General features: G+C 53.9%; 1 protein-coding gene across 9 annotated transcripts in view; it reads left to right on the top strand.

Annotated features, from left to right (window-relative positions):
- The window catches only part of ARHGEF10L (Rho guanine nucleotide exchange factor 10 like), a 180,143-nt gene that overhangs the window by 127,232 nt on the left and 32,235 nt on the right, over window positions 1-20,676 (top strand). For all 9 annotated transcript variants that reach the window (XM_073007778.1, XM_073007780.1, XM_038010375.2 and 6 more), the window contains 5 exons: window positions 2,284-2,405; window positions 8,339-8,425; window positions 9,556-9,779; window positions 12,591-12,745; window positions 20,391-20,539. In XM_073007778.1, coding sequence (XP_072863879.1) covers window positions 2,284-2,405; window positions 8,339-8,425; window positions 9,556-9,779; window positions 12,591-12,745; window positions 20,391-20,539 — 737 coding nt within the window. The remainder of the gene's footprint in view (window positions 1-2,283; window positions 2,406-8,338; window positions 8,426-9,555; window positions 9,780-12,590; window positions 12,746-20,390; window positions 20,540-20,676) is intronic.

The following is a 20,676-nucleotide window of genomic DNA, read 5'->3' as shown; positions in this document are numbered from 1 at the left end:
GTACTGATGGTCCGTGGTGGGTCCAGCGCTGCGTGAGTGGGTTGGGTGAGGTGTAGAAGGAAATAGGGTGGGAGGTTTTGGCCTTCACAGAACACTGGCATGGTGGGGGAGCCCCTACTTCCATGTGCACACACACACACGTGTGCACACATGCACATGTGCACGCACACAAAGGAAGAAGAGCCACACTAGTGGAGGAGCAGGGAGTAGCTCTGAGAGGTGTGATACCCTCCAGTGGGCTGAGGTGGTAGAGGCCAGGGCATGGAGACATGGGCGGTGCAGGCCTCTCCAAGAAGGAGAGGAACCAGCCCTGGGGAGCTGCTGAGGGGTAGAGTTCTGGACAGAGGGAACCTCTGGGCCCATCCCAGTGAGGTTGCTGAGCACAGTCCAGCTCAGTGGAGCTGGTGGCCGAGGGAGGAGGCCGGGGGCGGGAAGGGGCCTTTGCAGCTCTTCCAGGAGAGTTTGGATCTTATTCTGGGTGGACTGGGGCTCCACTGATGTTTCCAAGCAGGGGAACGGTGAGGCCAGATGTAAGTTTTAGCAGGATGGGCCTGGCTGCTGAGTGAAGACGACTGTAGTGTCAGGGGGCCCTGGTGTGGCCGGCGGGCACTCTCAGGCTGAGCTGGCCCCTCCTAGGGGAGAGGCAGGCTGGCTGTAGGTCCCAGCTTTCTCTCTGTCACGGAGAAGTGCGTTGCAACACAACGGTTCAGTCTGTGACCTGCCCTTGTGGCTCTGGAGCTCTGGGCACTCCTCAGCTTGGGGTCACTGCAGTAAGTGGCCTCTCTTCCTTGGGCCACCTGTCCCTGTCTCTGGCTGCCTGCAGCAGAGCTAGTCTAGCATCACTGGGCCCACAGGCCTTTGCGACGGAGCATCGGTGGGCGTGGTCGCTGAAGGCTGCCTGGTCTAGTCCAGAGAATTCAGTCTTGGGTTTCAGACCTAGGCCTGAATCTGGGTGCTGCCCCCTAGTCATGGCTGTGGTCTGGCCGTGTTACCAAATCCCTGAGTGCCAGTGTCATCCTCTGTGGGGTGAAAATAATGATTCTGACTATGCTCAGCAATTGTGAAGACTAAGCCAGGGCATAGACGGTGGCGCTCAGTGTGGTGCCTGATGTGTGGGCGCATAGTAGGTGGCGTCTTCATCATGCCCATCCTTGCTGTGGGCTTCCTGGAAGGGAGTCCTCATAGGGGGCGTAAAGAAGGAAGGGATCCTCCACAGGGAGAATTCTTCAGAACAGATGGTGGTTTATTCCTCCCTCTTTCCTTTCATTCATTCTTTCCAGCCATGTTTTCTGAGCACTCACTATGTGCCTTGCAGTGTGCTGGGTGTCAGGAGGACAGCAGTGAATGAGACAGTGCAGACCCCCACTGACTACAGCTTTGATATTAGAGACTTATGGAAATGAACCACAGATGATTTTAGATCGTTATGAAGGCTGTGAGGAAAGTAAGACAGGGTCTTTAGAGTGATTCCTGAGAGAAGGGGCCACTATAGTCAGGGTAGTCAGGGAGGACTTCTCGGAGGAGGGGATGTGTGAGCAGAGCCCTGAGCCGTGTAAAGGAGCCTCCACAGAGAATGAGGTTTAGCAGAGGCTCTTTAGCACGGTGATCTCCCGTGGTGAGTCCTGGGTCTGGGATCAGGTTAGGCATGTGTACTTGTAACAGGTCCCTGGGAGCTTTGAGGCACAGTTAGGGTGGGCGAACTGGAGGCAGGTGGCTTCCTAATTTCAGGATAGTCTTGAAGGAAGCAGGAGTGTAATTCTCCCGCATTTCCATCACCACCACGGTCAAGTGTGAGTGCCGCAATGGCGGCCTCCTGTCCTCTGATCATTCATGGTCTATCTCCTACTCTGCAGCAGAAATTCAAGGCAACAGGGGTCTGTACTCTGTTCAGCATCTTAATATTTTTTTTAAAAAACCCTTTCACGTCTATTATTTCAATTGGTTCTCATAACAACCACAGGATGAAGGCATTTCTAGCATTCCTATTTTCTAGGCAAAGAAATCGAGGCTCAGAGAGTTGGGGTGACTTGCACAGGGTTGTTCAGCAGTAGGATGGTCAAGCTGGGACCTTAAGTTTTTCAGCTCCCTGCCTGAGACCCTGGCCACGGCATCACTCCTGAGGCTGGATTTCATCTCAGTCCGGCAGGAGTAAGGTGGGGAGTGACTGGATGGGGCCAGGCTTCTGGGGCCTGCAGTGGCTCCCTGGGGCTTGGAGGGCTCCTCATGGCCTGGTTGGTCCTTGGACTCTGACCAGCTCTACCCACCTCCTTCCTCTTGCTGTAGGGGAGGAGAACCAGCCAGGCTGGCTATGCCCGGATGAGGACAAGAAGAGCAAAGCCCCGTTCTGGTGCCCGATCCTGGCCTGCTGCATCCCTGCCTTCTCCTCCCGGGCACTCAGCCTGCAGGTGAGTGGAGCGGATCTTGCTGAGCCGACCTCGAAGGTGGCTGCAGCTCCCCCTCGCCTGGGAGAACCAGAGTTTCCAGGGAGCGCCCACAGCAGGGAAGGCTCAGGTTCCAGCTGCGGCTTCTAAATTCTTACTGACAGACTTGGTCGAGCCTTTTTGTTGCTTCGGGAATCAGCTTTCCCACCAAAAAAATGGAGGTGAATGACCACTGTGGGTCAAGTAAATGGAAAATTCCATTATTTTGAGATAATAAACAGCAATGATCTCATCTGTTGATGGCATGACTCCAGATCATGCTGAAGCGGCTGTGCCAGCCCCTGTGGGTTGGGTGCTTTGTGGTCCACCAGGCGGGAGCCGGCTTTGGTGCAGGGATTGCCCTCATTGTGGGATGCTCCCTGATGTGCCATCAGGCCTCCCGTGTATTGAGCACTTGCTGTACCCCCTGGTTCTTTCCTGCCATTCTCTTATTTTAATATCTGTAAGAACCTTACGAGTAGATGTTTCTCTATCCATTTCACAGATAAGGAAACTAAGGCTAAGACAGGTGCTATGATTTTCCAAAAAGGACACAGCGAGTAAGAATTTGAACCTTGCCCTGCCTGATCACAACACCCAGGGTCTTAACCATGAGGATGTTCAGCCCCTACGGGTTACCTGCCCTTATACCCTGTCCTAGCCCCCCCTCCATCTGGAGCAACTACTGCCTCCCCTTTCCCAGGGAGATGAGGTCGTCTCAGCTGCAGGGATGGGAGCACCAGCTGGGGACCCAGACCCAGCTTGGTGAGCCCCAAGAGACGTGCCGATTGGGCTGTAGACTGGGGATCTAAACAGCTGAAAGAACAAATCCTTGAGATGTGAGTTCATTTGTTCACTTGTCCATTCTGCATGTAATTTTTTGAGCACCTATTTTGTGCTAGACCCTGGGAATACAGTAGTGACTAAGACTTACAAGGTCCCAACCGTTATGTAGCTTTGAATCCTAGCAGAGAGAGAGAGGCAAAAACCCAGCAAACCAAAGGAAATAGAAAAGAGTGAGGTGCATAACAAAGACATCGGGGCCACAATAGATACATGGCTGGGTTGAGGTTCAGAGATGGCCACTTGGAGGAGGTGGCGTTTAAACTGAGACCTGAATGGCAAGAAGGATTCAGCCCAGGGATGGGAACGATATTCCCAGTAGACAAACCCACTCAGAGGGTGCAGCAGGACCAGTGGGGGAAGCCAGGTGAGGCGGGAGGAGAGAGGGCGGGCCCCGAGGTCAGCGGGTGGGTGAGCTGGACCACACCAGCCTTGCAGGCTGGGTCAGCTTTGGATTTTGTTCTCAGAACAGTGAGAAGCCTTGGAAACAGATGTTTCCCAAGCTGGGGACTAGCATGATTTGATTTATAATTTGCATTTTTTGGATCCTTCTGGCTGGTGTGTGAGAGTGAATTGCAGATAAGAATGGATACTGGGACTGGGCATGGTGGCTCATGCCTGTAATCCCAGCACTTTGGGAGGCTGAGGTGGGAGGGTCACTTGAGTCCAGGGGTTTGAGACCAGCCTGGGTAACATAGTAAGACCCCCATCTCTACAAAATAAAAAATAAAATTAGCCAGTTGTGGTGGCGCAAGCCTATAGTCCTAGTGACTTGGGAGGCTGAGGTGGGAGGATCGCTTGAGCCCAGGAGGTTGAGGCTGCAGTAAGCTGTGATTGCACCCCTGTACTCCAGCCTAGGGGACAGAGTGAGACCCTGTCTCAAATAAATAAGTAAATAATACAAAAGGAATGGATGTCGGCTGGGTGGGGTGGCTCACGTCTGTAATCCCAGCATTTTGGGAGGCCAAGGCAGGTGGATCACTTGAGGTCAGGAGTTCGAGACCAGCCTGGCAAACATGGTGAAACCCTGTCTCTACCAAAAATACAAAAATTAGCTGAGCTTGGTGGTGCACACTTGTAGTCCCAGCTACTGGAGAGGCTGAGGTGGAAAAACCACTTGAACCTGGGAGGCAGAGGTTGCAGTGAACCGAAATCGTGCCACTGCATTCCAGCCTGGGTGACACAGTGAGCCCCTATCTCAAAAAAAAAAAAAAAAAAAAAGAATGGATATAGAGGGAGCAGCTCAGAGCTCAGCTCAGGGTCCTGCTGAGACGTGACAAGACTTGACGTGGGCGGAGGCCAGGGCTGTGACTGGAGTAAGGCATCCTTGCCTCAGGCACAAAATTTCAACAGATGTCAAAAATCTCAATAATTAAAATAAATACTATTTGAATGCAGTGCTTAAATATAATCAAATCAGCAAATTTCTGCTTGTGGTTTGGTCACTCTTTTTGTCTCTTGATACACAAAGGGCCAGGATTAGGGTGAGGCGAGTGAGCCAGGGTTGTACAAGTGTAGGGTGAAGTTTTGTCTGTATTTAAACTTTTAAATAATTATTCTTTGTGGATTTTTTGCATTAATATTGATTTGCCTTACTCTGTCTCTCTCTATATATTTTTTGTGACTGCGTTTTTGGTGCCCTTTTAAATTTTGTACCCCAGCTAGGTGCCCTGTCTATCACCCTAGCCCCAGCCCTGGTGGAGGCCTTGGGCAAGGGAGGTGGGAACACGTTGGGGATGTGTTGGGGTGGGACTGGCTTAACTGGTGATAGATGGGGTATGCCAGATTGGGGGTTACCTGTGGGCCCGGGGGCCTTGGGCTGGAGGCAGCGACCATGGAGTGGGGAGTATCAGGGCCCACTGTGCCTGCGGCCAGCTTGGCCTTAGGGCATCTCTGCAGAAGGCTGGCCCTGGGTGACTTTTATGATGGGCATTGGATTCTCCTGTATCCCTCAGGGCCTTGGGTCTCTTGAGAGCACCGGATGCAGGCTGAGTCCTGACAGATCAGACCCCAGTGGTGGAGTCACAGACTGGCCACTGCCTCCAGGGCCTCCCCAAAAGAAACCCCCATCCAGGTGGGGAGCCTCTGCCACCTCAAACCTGGGGAACCAGGGCCCACGAACCTCCTCAGTGCGAGCTCTCAGGGCCCAGGAATATGTAGGCCAGAAGCCTCCTCAGTCCTGCTGGCCCCAGCTCACTGTCTCCTGAGGAGCTCCAGGGCTAGTGGAGGGCGGCGAGTGACTCTCTGTGGTAAGGGGCCTGTGAAGCTCCCAGAAGCCAGAGCAGAGCCTGTCTGGCCACAGTTGCTAGGCCTCAAATTGCCATCCCACTCTGCCCACACCCTACCCCACCCCCCGCCAGTCCAGACACATGTGCCCCATCAACTGTGTGCTGGCAGCCTGATGAATTAGGGCCTTGGAGTACCAAGGCCCTGTCCAATTACTGCAGAAACAGATGTGAGTGTGTGAACCGCTGCCCAGGCCCCCTTCCAGCACACCACGTTTCCAGGTGGTCCTGGGGCAGAGGCGACTCCAGCTCTCGCTGGCCTCATGGCAACCAGTGGCCCGGACTATTTGTCTATGGAGGGCTTGGGCTGGGCAGAGGGAGTTGCTGGCCACAGTGTAGACAGGGTCAGCACTCTTGTACCAGTGGACGAGGGTGTGTTGGGCTCTTTCCTTCAAGGGACCGGGGTGTTGGGGCAGGAGGCAGGAGTAGGTCTCTCGTCTGTGCTGACAGTGGCCGCTGCCCACACTGGGCCACACCAAGGCCTTCTGACTCAAAGGAATCGGCCGGGGGCATGAAAGAGCATCAGCAGGGGCCACCTGCCTTGGATTGAGTCCCAACAGTGTGACATCAGGAATGCTGCCTCAGCTCATGGTATCTTAAACTGGGGTGGTCACAGCACCTCCCTGACTGGGCCACCATGAGGATTAAAGGATACAATTTGGGTCAGGTGCTTAGCCAGTTGCATGGGGTGCGCTCAGGGCTCAAGAAATGGAAGCAAACACCTGAGGACACCTTGGTCCCCAGGAAGGAAAGGACACCGGAGTCTATTCTGTGGCATTTCTGAAGGCCTGACTACTGGGGTGTTGAAGGTTCTTCTTGGACCCCTGGCTCCATCCAAGGGGGAATGTTCTCCCTGGAGGGGCAGCAGGTGGGCAGGGAGGGTTCAGCACAAACCCGTTTCCTTGATTGTCAGTCTCAGAGCCTGCCCGGGGACAGGGCCTTGGGGATGGGGCTGGGGGTGCTGCCTGCTCTGAGATGCTTTAAAACTCAAGCATCTTGGGAGCCCAGACCCACAGGGAGTCTGTGGCCAGGCTTGCTTAGGCCAAAGCTCACCAGCCCATTGCGCTGTGTCTTGACCTTCACCAACCTCAGCCAGAACTGCTGTTGGCCATGTACCCTGTCTTCTGCTCATCCGTGATAGCTCCGCCCTGATAGCCTTGCTCTGATGGTGAAACGAGCTAAGGTGTGTGAAGTGCTGGAATATCCCATGGGAGGCCCTTGGTAAGCCTTAGCAGCTGCGGGGTAACTGGGTACCTGGCCCTGGGCCGGGTACTTTACACTTTGCCTCTCCAGTCCCCACGGCCATCCTGAGAGATTTCAGGGTCTCTGTTCTGTAGGTGAGGACCTGATTTGTTCAGTATCACCCAGATGGTAACCACTGAGCTGGGGCTGGAGCCAGGTTGGCTGTACCTGAAGCTGCTTCCCTTCACAGCCTCGTGCTCCCCTCTTCTCTTCTGCATAGGGTACCTTGACTTCCCAGCTTCCTGGCACAGGCAAGACATTTAGGGCCAGGGCCTTGCCCGTGAGGGAGCCATTTGAGTTTTTCCCACCATCTTCAACCCGGCTCTGTTGACTCAGCTGACATCAGGGCCCTCTGGAGTTGCCATGGAAATGCCCGAGCAGGGGCTGCTGTGGCTTCCTTTCCACCAAGGGAGCAGAGAGAGAGCATCAGCCCAACAGAAAGGGCGTGCACCCTCAGCTAGATGCAGCCACCAGGAAGCAGAGAAGACGGAGCCCGGAGGCCAGGCTTTGTGAAGCCCCCTGCTCTGAATGTGGGGACCCATGTTTTTAGCAGGCAGAACTGGGGCCCCAGAGTGTCGAGGCCTCTGGCGTGCAGCCAGGCTTCTGGGGTAAAATTCAACCAGAATAGAAAGAGACCTGAAGCAGGAGTAGAAGGTTTGAATTCTAGCCCTGACTTTGCCACTAACATGCTGTGTGACCTTGAGCCAGGCACGCCTCCCTCTGACCTTCAAGTTGGCATCTGCTAAATGAGGAGGCTGGATGAGGTGACCTCTTAGGGCCCTCGCCCATGGCCATTAGAAATTTTGTTAGAATATTCTAACAATGGGTCCGGGGATGGCTGGGGCCTTCAGCACCAGCAGAGGGCAGCAGCTGCCTGGAAAAGAGCCCAGTGGTCGGCTGCATCCTCCCTCCAGCCAAGCGCTGTCTCCACTCTGTCTTCTCTTTCAGTGTGGCCCATGAGTGAGTCAGGCCATTTCCTAGAATTGTTGTCCTGGCCAGAGAGAGGGACTGGCCAGGTCTAGCTCAGGAGACAGGCCTCAGAGAGAGGCCACCCAACACGGGATCTGGGGCAGCTGATTCAGGGGGAGTAGGCGGAAGGTGGTTACTGGTGATAGCGGTGACAGGCTGAGCCCTGGTTTCTGTGCGTGGCCCTCACAAGCTGCCCAGCCCTGCCAGTCACCTCCCCTGTGGTCTAGGGCAGTCACCTGCCCTCTGTGACCCTCATTTCCCCATCTGTAAAATAAGGGGTGGGCATTAGTGGCTTTCAAGAAACCATATCTGGAAGCTGCTCAGTTTCAGAGACCCTGGGCTGATACAGAGCCTCCTGCAGGCCTCTTCTAGCCGGGAGGTTCTAGGAGAGGAAGAACAAGTGTGAGCGTGTAGGAACCGCCTGGAGAAGCAGGCACTTGTGAAGCAGGTTGCTTTCCTGGTCCCCACCCACAGGGATTCTAATCCAGGGAGAGTTGGATGGGGCCCAGGAATCTGCCAAATATTGGCATCTGGGCACCTTGACGATTAACCTCACATGTACCATTTCTGTCTCTGCAGCTTGGGGCCCTGGTCCACAGTCCTGTCAACTGTCCCCTGCTGGGCTTCTCAGCGGTCAGCACCTCCCTTCCACAGGGCTACCTCTGGGTGAGTCACCCCCTGCCCAGCTGGGCATTCTGGCCTCAGGACAGGAGTAGGAAGAGCAGTACCTGGGAGGGGGTGCTGGAGACAGCAGCTGCCTGCCTTATCTCATGCAGCTTCATCCAGCAAGGTCTTCCTGGGAACCTCTGGTGCCAGGCACTGTGTATGGAGTTGGGAGGTGCAACCTCATCTGGGGCAACAGAAAACCAGGGAGCTAATAAGAGAGTGTGCCTTTTGCAAATGGTGACAGGGCTGAGAAGGAAGTGAAAGGGGGAGCTGTGCAGAGGGCCTGGGTCTCAGGATCTTCGCCCCTGGAGTCAGGAGGCAAGACTGGCTAGTGCCCTACTCATGCAGACATTCCAGCCCACCTTTCTATCCTTGGGCTTCCTGGCAAAGCCTCCCTTGATTCAAGTGAGGTACTCTCCACCATGTTCCTTGTGCTGCAAATTGTGCGCTCTCATTGCTGCTCCCCGTCTGAGAGTGATTTGTTCCTCATCGTTTCCCCATGATCTAGCACATGGTATATCCATCCATCCATCATCCATCCATCTATCCACCCACCTATCCATCTATCCATCTACCCACCCACCTACCTATCAATTTATCCATCCAACAAGAATATATATTTAATCCATCCATTTATTTATCTGTCCATCCATCCATCCACCCACCCACCCATCCATTCATTCACCTATACAGCCTTCCATCTATCTGTCTATCATCTGTCCACCCATCCATCCATCCATCCATCTATCCATCCATCCAACAAGAATGTACTGAGTATGTACCTATCATATGCTAGACACAGAGGTAAAACAATGGTCAACACAGAGAAGGGCATTTTAAAGGGATGGAGTAGCTGTTGACTTTATATTGGTTGAAATGCACCCTGCAGAGGAGGAAATAGAAAGCTGACTGAGTATTTAGCCCACCTTAGCTCCTTACCCAATTTCCTGTGGGCCCTGAAGCTAACTTGTTGCTATGGCAGCTGGGGGTAAATGACCTTTGTGACCCCAGGAGCGTGTGGGCAGGAGAAGGGATGTGTCTTTCAAAGGATGGGGTCCTTGGGAAAGCAGTCCTCCTCTGCTGCCTCTTGTGGTTCCCACCTGATGGCCTCTCTGGGTCTCTGCTCCCAGGTTGGGGGCGGACAGGAAGGCGCAGGGGGCCAGGTGGAAATCTTTTCCTTGAACCGGCCCTCGCCCCGCACGGTCAAGTCCTTCCCACTGGCAGCCCCTGTGCTCTGCATAGAGTACATCCCGGAATTGGAGGAGGAGGCGGAGAGCAGAGATGAGAGCCGGACAGCTGCTGACCCCTCGGCCACAGTGCATCCAACCATCTGCCTCGGGCTCCAGGATGGCAGGTGAGGGGCCCGGAAGGAGGGGTGAGAGCAGCCTCTGCAGGGCTGGGCACTGGGTGGGAGCTGTTCCTGTAGCTTTCCAGATCTGCCTGTTGCCTGCCAACATTCTCTGCCCCTGGTCTCCAGGAAGGTGGGCACCAGAGCTGCCCAGTGTGGGAGCCAAAGTGTCGGGAGCTGCCTGCAGTGCAGTTGCCTGGCTCCTCCCAGGCAGCATGGCTGGTGGAGGTGGATGCTGGCTCTGCTGTCAGCCAGACCTGGGTTTGAATTTCAGCTCACACACTTCGTTGCTCTGGGTCCTGGGCACTCATTTAACCTCTCTGAACCTCAGTTTCTCATCTGTAAAGTGGGGACCAGAATCCCCCCATGCAGGGCTGCCATGAGAGCCCACTGAGACACAGCCACATGAGGCCTTCAGTTCACTTAGCTGTCATTGAATGTTCACCATATGTGGCCCCCATTCCCCTTGCTGGGCAGGGTGAGGGTTCCAGGGTGTTTCCAGGTCAAGAGGTTACTACTGGCAGAGTGGGCTGCCCTCTGTAAGACGTCTGGGGCTTTGTGAGTCAGCAAAACCCCGACTAGAAGCAAGGAGGCTCAGGGCAAGCTGTGGCCTGTGCAGGATGGATAGACCACCTCCTACAGTGGAAAGGGAGAGGGAATATTCATCCTGTGCACAGGGAGGTGTAGGTGAGGATCAGTGAAGATCTGAGGTGGGCCGCGCCCCGGGGAGTCTAGGGCCTGGCACTGCTGTGTCCTGTCCTCCCTGCGTCTCTGTGCACTCCACCCCTCCTAGAGAGCAGGAGATGAGATGAGAGCATGTTTCCTGAGCACCTACTGTGTGCTCCTCAGAGGTAAGCCTTATAGCCACTCCTCTGTAACGCGGAGGTCGTTCCCTCCCCTTTCCCACACAAGGAAACCGAGTAAGGAGCAAAAGCCAAGGTTACTGAAGTCAACTAGGAGCCACTCTAAGCTCTGCACAGTCCAGGCTTGGCCTACAGCCAAGGGCCCAGCCAGGGCCTGGACCTAGGAGGGGCCTTCCAGACCTTTTTACCCCCTAAAGAAACCACATGTTCATTAAATAATCTCCCTCCATTCTCCTGCTCCCCACCCCCACCCCAGAAACCACTAATCTACTTTCTGTCTCTATGAGTTTGTCGCCTCAGGACACTGTATAAATGGACGACTCACACACTATGTATGTTCCATGTAAATGGCTCATACTCCATGTACATTTCATGTAAATGGACTCACACTACATACGTTTCAAGTGAATGACTCACGTGCTATGTACATTTCATGTGAATGGACTCACACTGTGCAAGTTTCATGTGAGTGACACACTGTACATTACATGTGAATGACTCACACGCTATGTACATTTCATGTGATTGCCACACGCTATGTACATTTCATGTGAATGACTCACACGCTATGTACATTTCATGTTAATGACACACACTGTGTACATTTCATGTGAATGACACACTGTACATTTCATGTGAATGACTCACTATGTACATTTCATGTGAATGACTTGCACACTAGTACATTTCATGTGAATGGACTCACACTATGTATGTTTCATGTGATTGCCACACACTGTATACATTTCATGTGAATGACACACACTGTGTATGTTTCATGTGAATGACTCACATGCTATGTACATTTCATGTGAATGACTCACATGCTATGTACATTTTGTGTGAATGACTCATGCACTATGTACATTTCATGTGAATGGACTCACACTATGCATGTTTCATGTGAGTGACACACTGTGCATTTCATGTGAATGACTCACACTATGTACATTTTATGTGAATGACTCACACTGGGTACATTTAATATGCATGGACTCACTATGTATGCTTCATGTGATTGCCACATACTGTGTACATTTCATGTGAATGACTCACATGCTATGTACATTTCATGTGAATGACACACTGTGTGCGTTTCATGTGAATGACTCACATACTATGTACATTTCATGTGAATGACTTGCACACTAGTACATTTCATGTGAATGGACTCATACTATGTATGTTTCGTGTGATTGTCACACACTATGTACATTACATGTGAATGACTCACACGCTATGTACATTTCATGTGAATGACACACACTATGTACATTTCATGTGAATGACTCACACACTATGTACGTTTCATGTGAGTGACACTATGTTTCATGTGAATGACTCACACGCTATGTACATTTCATGTGAATGACTTGCATACTAGTATATTTCATATGAATGGGCTCACACTATGTATGTTTCATGTGAATGACTCACACGCTATGTATGTTTCATGTAAATGGACTGAGATGCTATGTGGCCTTTCCTGTCTGCTTCTCTTAGCATCACACCTACAAGATCCTTCTGTGTAGCATGTGTCAGTACTTTGTTCCTTTTATGGTGGTGAAGTAGGCATCGTTGCCCCATTTTACAGAGAGAACTGAGGCTTAGCAGTCCAGGGTCTGTCAGACTGGAAAGTGGCATGTCTGGATTCGAACTCAGGTCCATGTGACTCTGAAAATAGCTCTCTCAGCACCTTTACTGTGCTGCCTCTGGAGCCTCCCTGAGTCCTTTTCATGACAGAGGTCAGGGAGGGTACCATTCCAGAAAACCATGGAAAAGTGAGCTCCCGCATGGTGGAGCTATGGCCTGGCCACACAGCAGAAAGGCATGGCATAGAGGGAGCAGCTCCCTGGGGCCCTCTCCCTAGGAGGGCATGGGGGCAATGAGCAGGTGGGAGTGCTCAGTGTGTCACTCAGACTGCTCAGACTGCTTCTCCGACCTCTCTCCGCAGCATCCTGCTCTATGGCAGTGTGGACACTGGCACCCAGTGCCTGGCGACCTGCAGGAGCCCAGGTCTGCAGCCTGTGCTCTGCCTGCGACACAGCCCCTTCCACCTGCTCGCTGGCCTGCAGGATGGGACCCTCGCTGCCTACCCTCGGACCAGCGGTGAGGACTGGGGGAAATGGAGGAAGGGGGGCAGTCCTGGATGCCAGCTGGGTGCCAGATTCTCTTCCAAGAGAGGATTCAGGAGGCTGGGCAGGGATGAATTGGGAAATCTTAGTGCTGAGGGCATTTGGAGATCCCTGAGCCCCACTGGGGTTCAATGGGTGGCTCCTCCATACGTGAATACTTGCTGGAATAGGGTGCTCACTACCATGTGGGCAGTGAAACCTGTTGGCAGGAGACTCTAGCGGATAAGAGAGGTACTCGCAGGTTGGAGGGACCTGGCTTCCCATTCAGGCTTTGCCTGATGACAGCTGTATCCCTTGCTGCATGGTCTCCCTTCTTTGGTGCCTGGGGCTCTTCATGAGAATAAGGGCAGCGCCCACTGCTCATGGGTCCTGGAGGGTTAGACAACTCCATGAGGGCAAAGCACAGGGCCAGGCCCAGGGCGCACTCAGTGGAGTCAAATATTTCCGTCTGGGTTGTTTTATTGAGCCATCCCTAGCACAGGTTACGATGTCAGGAGAGCAGGAGGGCCATGTGTGGGCTGCTGTGCTCCAGGGCAGGGGTAAAGTGCTTAATGCATGCACGTTATCTTAATTCTCACGCACCCCTTGAGAATTTCCTTTGCTTTACTGAGATGATGCTGACTGGGGACTGAACGCGCCTTCTCCCCAGCCCTGTGGAGTGCTGTGGTCCCCATCCCCTGGGCTTGTTCAGCCCCGATTTGATGAAGGGGACTGAGCGGAGAGTGTAGCCAGCCTCCAGTCCCCTAGAAGGGACAGAGGAGCCTGAGGGCCCATGGCGTCTCTTCTCCCCTGCCTTTTCCGCCAGCCAGGCTATGATTGCTGCGTCATCACAGCCTGTTGCAGGGTTATAAACGGATATTTGTACTGAGCTAATTTTTTTTTTTCCACTTGGCACTGTGTTGGTATTTTTAATTAGCTTTTGATAAGGCATTTATAGTTTTTAATTAAAGGGGGAAGAGGGAGGGAAAAAGCCCTTCTCACCGTCAGACCGAGTGTGCGTGTGAATGTAAATACGGGCTCAGATCTGCAGAGACGCATGAGGAGTTCTAGAGGGACCACTCCCGACCGGCTCCCACGGAACACTGTGAGCCCGGCCTGTGCTGCCCTGGCGCCCTGGTCCCCAGCTTGGGTCGCCTTTGGCCTGTTCCCTCTTACTGCTCGATTCGCCAGTTTGGGCACCTGGGTTGGAAGGAGGTGAGGCTGCCCTGACAAGGACCACAAATGGCAGATATGTAGAGTCGCGTATCCTAGAGGCTGGAACCCAGGGGTCCATGTTTGGATGGGTCATGTGCCCTCAGTAGGCACTAGGGAAGGGCCTTTCTCCCAGCTGCTTCAGGTGTTTCCTTGCCTATGGCTGCAGAACTTCAAATTCCGCGTGGTGTTCTCCCTGGCTGTGTGTCAGTGTGCAAATTTCCCTTTTTTATGAGGACACAGATAATATTGGATTAGGGACCTGTCCCTCTCTAGTATGAACTCATCTTAACTAATTACATCTGCAGTGACCTTACTTCCCAAGGAGGTCACATTCTGAGGTACTGGGTGCTGGGACCTTAACATACAGATGAGGGGGCACAGTTCACTCCAAAACAGGGGGCTTGGGGTCTAGCCATTGGCTTCTAGCCTGGGGTTGGAGCCTGTTAGTTTGTCAGGACCAAAAGAGCCACTGGGGACCATTGAACCCCACTCCCTCATTTTCTGGATGGGAGCAGACTGTCCAGAGCCCCCTGACTGAGCTGAATCTGCACCCAGTACCCTGCCTCCCAGACTAGAGCTCTCTGCAGACGTGAGGGGGCTTTGGCTTGTCCAGGTAGAGTGGAGGCCATGAGGCCTGAAGGCTGAGATGTTCTACCAGCTTTCCTGCCTTGCAAACATGTGTACACCAAATGCTTACCGAGAACGTACTATATGCCACGGACACAGTGGCAAGCAAAATGGATAGACTGCCTGCCCTCATGGAGCTTACAGTCTATAGAGGGAGAGAGAATTGGTTAGTAAACAAGCAGAGGTATAAGATTATACATGGTGCCAAGGGCTCCTACGGGAAGGAATGAGTGTTGTGTGACAGCCTCACTACCCAAGTATGGGGCGGGGTGTGCGCAAAGGCCTCCCTGAGGAGGGGGATCCTGAGGCTAAGATCCTTTAAGAAGTCAGGCAAGTGGAGAGTTGGGGGAATGGTGTTCTCAGCAGAGGGAACAGTACATGCAAAGGCCTGAAGACAGGAGAATGCTTGATCTGGTGGGGGAAGCCGGAGAGGAGGCTGTTTTGCTGGACAACTGGAAGATGAAGTGGCACTAGGCATGAGCCAGGGGCAGACAGAGCTGTTTGTGAGGGCCTCCAGCTTGTCTCAGTGTGTCAGGGAGTAGAGAGGCATGTTAGAGGTGGCTGAGCACTGGGCTCCCTCTGGCTGGTAGACAGGAGGGGAGGCAGGTTGGCTGGCTGAGAGGCTGAGGCAGCCACCTGGACAGGTGAATTTGGTGGTCATGCTCTCTCTGGGTGTCCAGTTTGGCTGTGGCCAAGAGGCCCCTGAGAAAGGGCTTGCCTCACCTGGTATCCCCACCCGTACCCGGTGTTATCTTTCAGAGGTGGCCCAGGCAGGCAGCTGGGTTCTCAGGACCTGCTACACGGTATGGGGTGGGTGGGATTCGCCTCCATCACCTTCTACCTGGATTACATGCAGCCGGGTCTGGAATCATCTGCCTGGTCCGTGACCAGCTGTGGGACTGGCATCAGCTTGGCCCTCATCCAGATTCACTGAGGCCTTGGATACCCCTCAGATACCCCCACCCATCCCAGCGGCAGAGCCAGGGCTTGGAACTGCACCTGCATCAACCTGGCAGGCTCTGTATCAACCTCAGAACCCACTGTGGTGGCCCTGGTGGTGTGGAGGGTCCAGGGATTGTGAAAATCTAGACCCCTCATCTTCATCCAGAAGCAGGTACTCCATGAAGTATTTGCTGGTGTTTGAAGTCACATGGTCACTGTCCTGCCGGGTTAGGCTGAGACCAACACTGGCATTCCTGCTAAAACTGGCATTCCTGGCCATGCTTTGGCTTATTGGAGAAGGACAGGACCAGACACAAATAGGTCTGTAGGACAGAACCTACAGAACCAGTAGCTGAGAGTTGACTGTCCAGACTCCAGGGTGACCAGACCACGTGGAGGAATGAACTGGCAGAGCCTCAGAGTCCCGCCTGCAGCTGAGAGATGGGGAAACTGAGGCGAGAGCAGTGTGGCCATGGCAGTCACTCTGCTGCCCTCAGGAGCATCTGCTTGTTCTCATTCATTGTATCGCTCATTCATTTGCTCAATAAGCCAGTGCCCCTGAGGTGTCAGGCACACAGCAGGGTGCTGGGGCCCGGAGCTGAGCCAGGTGGCCACTGTCCTTGCCTGCGTGCTACCCGGGCTCTCCCGTGATACAGGGGCATTGCCAGGCCTTGGGTGGGGATGCTGGAGTATCCCTGGTTGCTGGGCACTGGTGCCGTGGGTTGGAGTCCCCCCTTGAGGAGGTACATGGCATAATGGGTGAGGGATGGGTTGGGCATCAGGCTGCTGGGATTGAGTCCCCACTGCGAGAGTTTGGGCCTTTGCTTTGCCCTCTAATCCTCAGTTTCCTCGCCCGTGAAATGGGGGTGTGGGCAGCCCCACTTCATAGAATGGTTGTGAAGGGTAGACATGGCAATTTCCATGAATGCCACGACAGAGCCTGGAGGATTGGCGCCTCCCACGTGTCCCTTTATCACAGTCATCATCATCACAGTCACTATACTGTCGCCTGGCAGGGGCTGCCCTTTGGGCCCCTCTCAGCTGTGATGACTCACTCTGGGACCTGCTTTCTGGCTCCAGCACAATCTTGACCCCTGAGGGAGACCCGGGGGCTTTCTCCACTGCGGGCTGGGGGAGGAGGGATGCCAGCCTCCTGAAGCTGCCTTTGCTGAGACAGGACCTTCATCTCCCTTGCGCTGGCCGCGAGAGCTGGTGCCAGGCCCAGATGAATGGGCTGTCACGCAGGCGCAGGCGTGTGCGTGTGGGCCTGTGTTCCAGAACATGTGTGTGCATACCCACAGTCACTGGAGGGGAAGATGAGGAGGGGTGGAAAGTGCGGGGCTGCCATCAGGCAGGGGCGGCTCTCACCAGAGCTCACAGCAATTGGGTTTGTGGTCTCAGAATCATGGTGTGTGAGAGCTGGAAAGAATCTCAGAGGACCAAGTTTTGTCCTCATGGTGCAGATGGGAAAACTGAGTCCCAGCAAGGGGAAGTCTCTTGTTCAGGATCCTACCATGGGCCCTCTAATCAGGGACTCCTGTCCAGTGTCCTTTATGAGCTTGTTTTTTTTTTTTTTTTGGAGACAGAGTCTCACTCTGTCGCCCAGGCTAGAGTACAGTGGTGCTCCACTGCAACCTCTGCCTTCCGGGTTCAAGCAATTCTCCTGCCTCAGCCTCCCAAGTAGCTGGGATTACAGGTGCACACCACCATGCCCAGCTAATTTTTTTATTTTTAGTAGAGACAGGGTTTCACCATGTTGGCCAGGCTGGTCTTGAACTCCCAACCTCTGGTGATCCACCTGCCTCGGCCTCCCGAAGTGTTGGGATTACAGGTGTGAGCCACCGTACCTGGCCTTTGTGAGCTTTTTGATCTAACAGCATTAGCATTATTAAATTTCATCACAGTTCATCATTCTGCCCTGGAGTCAGGACTTCTTAGAGGATTTCTGGAGACTCCCCGCAAATGCAGGAACGGCATTCATGTAGTCCTCAGGGTTTGACCCTAGCTCCTACCCTAGGCTGCCACAACGAGGCTCTGTTCCAGGGGAGTGGATGCAGGGGCTCCGGTGGCTATCACTGCTGGATAGAACCTCACTTTCCAGTTTGGGGAGGTGTTTCCTCACCATCCCTAGCTGCTTTGTCCCTGGGAGGGGTCCCAGCCCCCATCTCAGCCATAGCAGCCTAATTAGACTCCAGCTTCCAGCCACGAACACTACTCACCTCTGGCCACTGGGGGGTGCTGAAAGCCTTGCATTTTCTTGGCTCCAGCCCTGGTGGAGGCCTGGCCACCTTCGGGTCACTCGCCCCTCCTGGACACCAGGCCCAGCTGCACAGCCCTTCAGAAACCTGAGAGGACAGTGTGGTTGGAGAAGCAGGCCAGGCCCAGAGTCAGACAGAGCCAAGCTCAAAACCCATTGTGCAAGGTCTTAGCTCCACAGGTCACTGCTGTCACGTTGGTTAAGTGGATTCAACACTTGCTTCCACACACTGTTGTGTTGTGGCAAATGACATCAAACAGTAAGATCCACGAGCATAGACTCCTTTGTAGCTGAGTGAATTGGGGTAGTTATTTAAACTCGCTGTGTCTCAGTTGTCTCTGTTATGAACAGGGATAATAATAGTATCTACCATACAGGCTTACTGGGAGTTAAGGAAGTAATTCAAGGAAGGAGGGCCTGGTGTGCGGATACAGAACGCTGTGTAAGAACTGCTGTCGAGGCCCCTGACTGTGTGCCCAGATAAATATTCTTGCATATTTTATTGATTCCCTGCAACATCCAGAGAAGTGCAGGTGTGGTTATCATGCCCAGTGTGCAGATGAGGGAAACTGAGGTCCAGAGAGGCGAAGCCCCCTGTCCAAGTTCACACAGAAGCTCTGGGGCTGAGGACTGCCCTGCTCTGACTGCTTCCCTCGTGCTCACACTGGCTGGCTGGGCAGAGTGCTCTGTGTGCCTGGAAGTCGAGGGGAGTCCTTGTTCCCCTGCCTCTTAGCTGAGCTTGGAGTCTGCCCATTTTAAGTAGGGCATAAGGGCAGAAGGGGAACCCGTTTTATAGATGGGAAAGAGGAGGGGAGGGAGGGAAAACTGGGACCAGGAAAAGCATGGGGTAGGACAGGGTACGGTAGGGAAGGACGGAGAGGGGGTGGGAATCTAGTTTGGCTCTTCTGACCACACCACAGCAGTGGCTTCCATCACGTACCCTGCGGCCCTTCCAGCTTTGGAGACAGCTGTGCCCCATCGTGCCACCAGGCAGCTGGCTCAGAGGGGAAGGGTCTGCCTGTGGTGGGCTGCTCTGTATCAGGGACCCAGTGGAGGCCAGGTGGGGTAGCAGGGCATTGGCAGGCTCACAGCTGGCTGTGTCCTGTCTCTCAGTCCCCACCACTGCTGCCTCTCTCTCCAGAGTGTGCCATGGCCCAGGCTGCTCCCGGCTGGGCCCCAGCTTCCCCTTCAACTCCCTTTACCTACCTGGCACCCTGACAAGACAGGGCATCCACCAGGGTTCTGTGTGGCATCGGGTGTGCCTTCTGAGAAAAAACAATCTCGGCACGCGCTGCTTGGTTGCCAGAGAAAATGGTTCTTGGGTGAGCTCAGCATCCCGGGGGAGGGAGGACCTGGCTTGGGCCAGGCTCCTAGGACTGTTTGGTTTTCAGGGATGACAGACTGGAGATTTATTGTCTCTCAGAACATCCTCTGGATCAGGTGCAGTGGCTCATGCCTGTAATCCCAGAACTTTGGGAGGCCGAGGCAGGTGGATCACTTGAGGTCAGGAGTTCGAGACCAGCCTGGCCAACATGGCGAAACCCTGTGTCTACTTTAAATTAACCGGGCGTGGTGGTGGGCACCTATAATCTCAGTTACTTCGGAGGCTGAGGCAAGAGAATCGCTGGAATCCGGGGAGGCAGAGCGTGCAGTGAGCCAAGATTGTGCCACCGCAATCCAGCCTGGGAGACAGAGTGAGACTCTGTCTCAAAGAAAAAACAAACAAATAAACAAACAAAAAACAACCTCTACCTCACCTGGTATCAGCGGTGTTTCTGGAGGAGGAAGAGATCTTGGTAAATTTGACAGAAGTGCCTTGGAGTCGGCCAGAAGATTCATGAGAAATCAAGATTCAGTCTGGATAAGCTACAGCATCGGAAAAGTCTTCAGAGACAATCTTGTCAACTCCCCACCCCATTTTACACATGGGGAAACCGAGGCCTCTTGAAGGGTAGAGATGTGCTCAAGGTCCTTAGCAAGTTAGTAGTAGCAGAACCAGGGCTAGACCCCAAGTCTCCCGACTCTGGGTCCAGGACACTTTCCACCATATCATGCTGCCTCTTCTGAGAAGCCTCCCGGATTTCCTCCAGGGCAGAATTAGCTCCATCCATCTCAGCAGTTCTCAAGACCCTCATGCAGGCCTGCTCATTTGTGCTTGGCATGTCATGTGATAACTGTTGATTAACCTGTTGGTTGCTCTGATTAGTGAAGGGCTTCCTTGAGGGTAGGGCCTGTGTCTGATTCCTTTCTGTCTTCCCAGCACCCAGTGCATGGCCTGGTGTGGAGTAGGTGCTTACTACACGAATGGGAGAGAGGGAAAGAGAGAGAGAGGCAGGGAAGGGAAGGGGGAAAGAGAATGGAGGGAGGGAGGAAGGAAGGGACGAATCTGAGAGTAGGTGTGGCCGGGTGTGGGAAATGAATGGTGGGAGTCGGAGGCAGATGGGGACAGCCACCATCCAGCTGGATGGAGAGAGAAAGGCCCTGGAGTGCGGGGAGAGAGTGTATGGGGCCCCGCTGAGCCCCCTGCTGCTGGCCTGCGTTCCTGGGGGACCTGCTTGCCACTCCTGGCCCCTGACCTGCCTCTCCTCTCTCCCTGCAGGAGGTGTCCTGTGGGACCTGGAGAGCCCTCCTGTGTGCCTGACTGTGGGGCCTGGGCCTGTCCGCACCCTGTTGAGCCTGGAGGATGCTGTGTGGGCCAGCTGTGGGCCCCGGGTCTCTGTCCTGGAAGCCACCACCCTCCAGCCTCAGGTACTGCCCTATCCTTTGGCTTGTGGCCCTGGAGGCCTGCATCCCTTTTGCTGACCTTTTCTTACGTCCACCCTGGCACTGCTTTCAGCTCCCAGTGGCATCTCAGGGATCGATTGGGCAGAGTTTGTCTGGAAGCA

Source organism: Chlorocebus sabaeus, chromosome 20 (genome assembly GCF_047675955.1).
Source record: "Chlorocebus sabaeus isolate Y175 chromosome 20, mChlSab1.0.hap1, whole genome shotgun sequence".
Classification (NCBI taxonomy): domain Eukaryota; kingdom Metazoa; phylum Chordata; class Mammalia; order Primates; family Cercopithecidae; genus Chlorocebus; species Chlorocebus sabaeus.
Note: the sequence above shows the minus strand (reverse complement) of the source record. Positions and strands in the feature narration are given on the sequence as shown.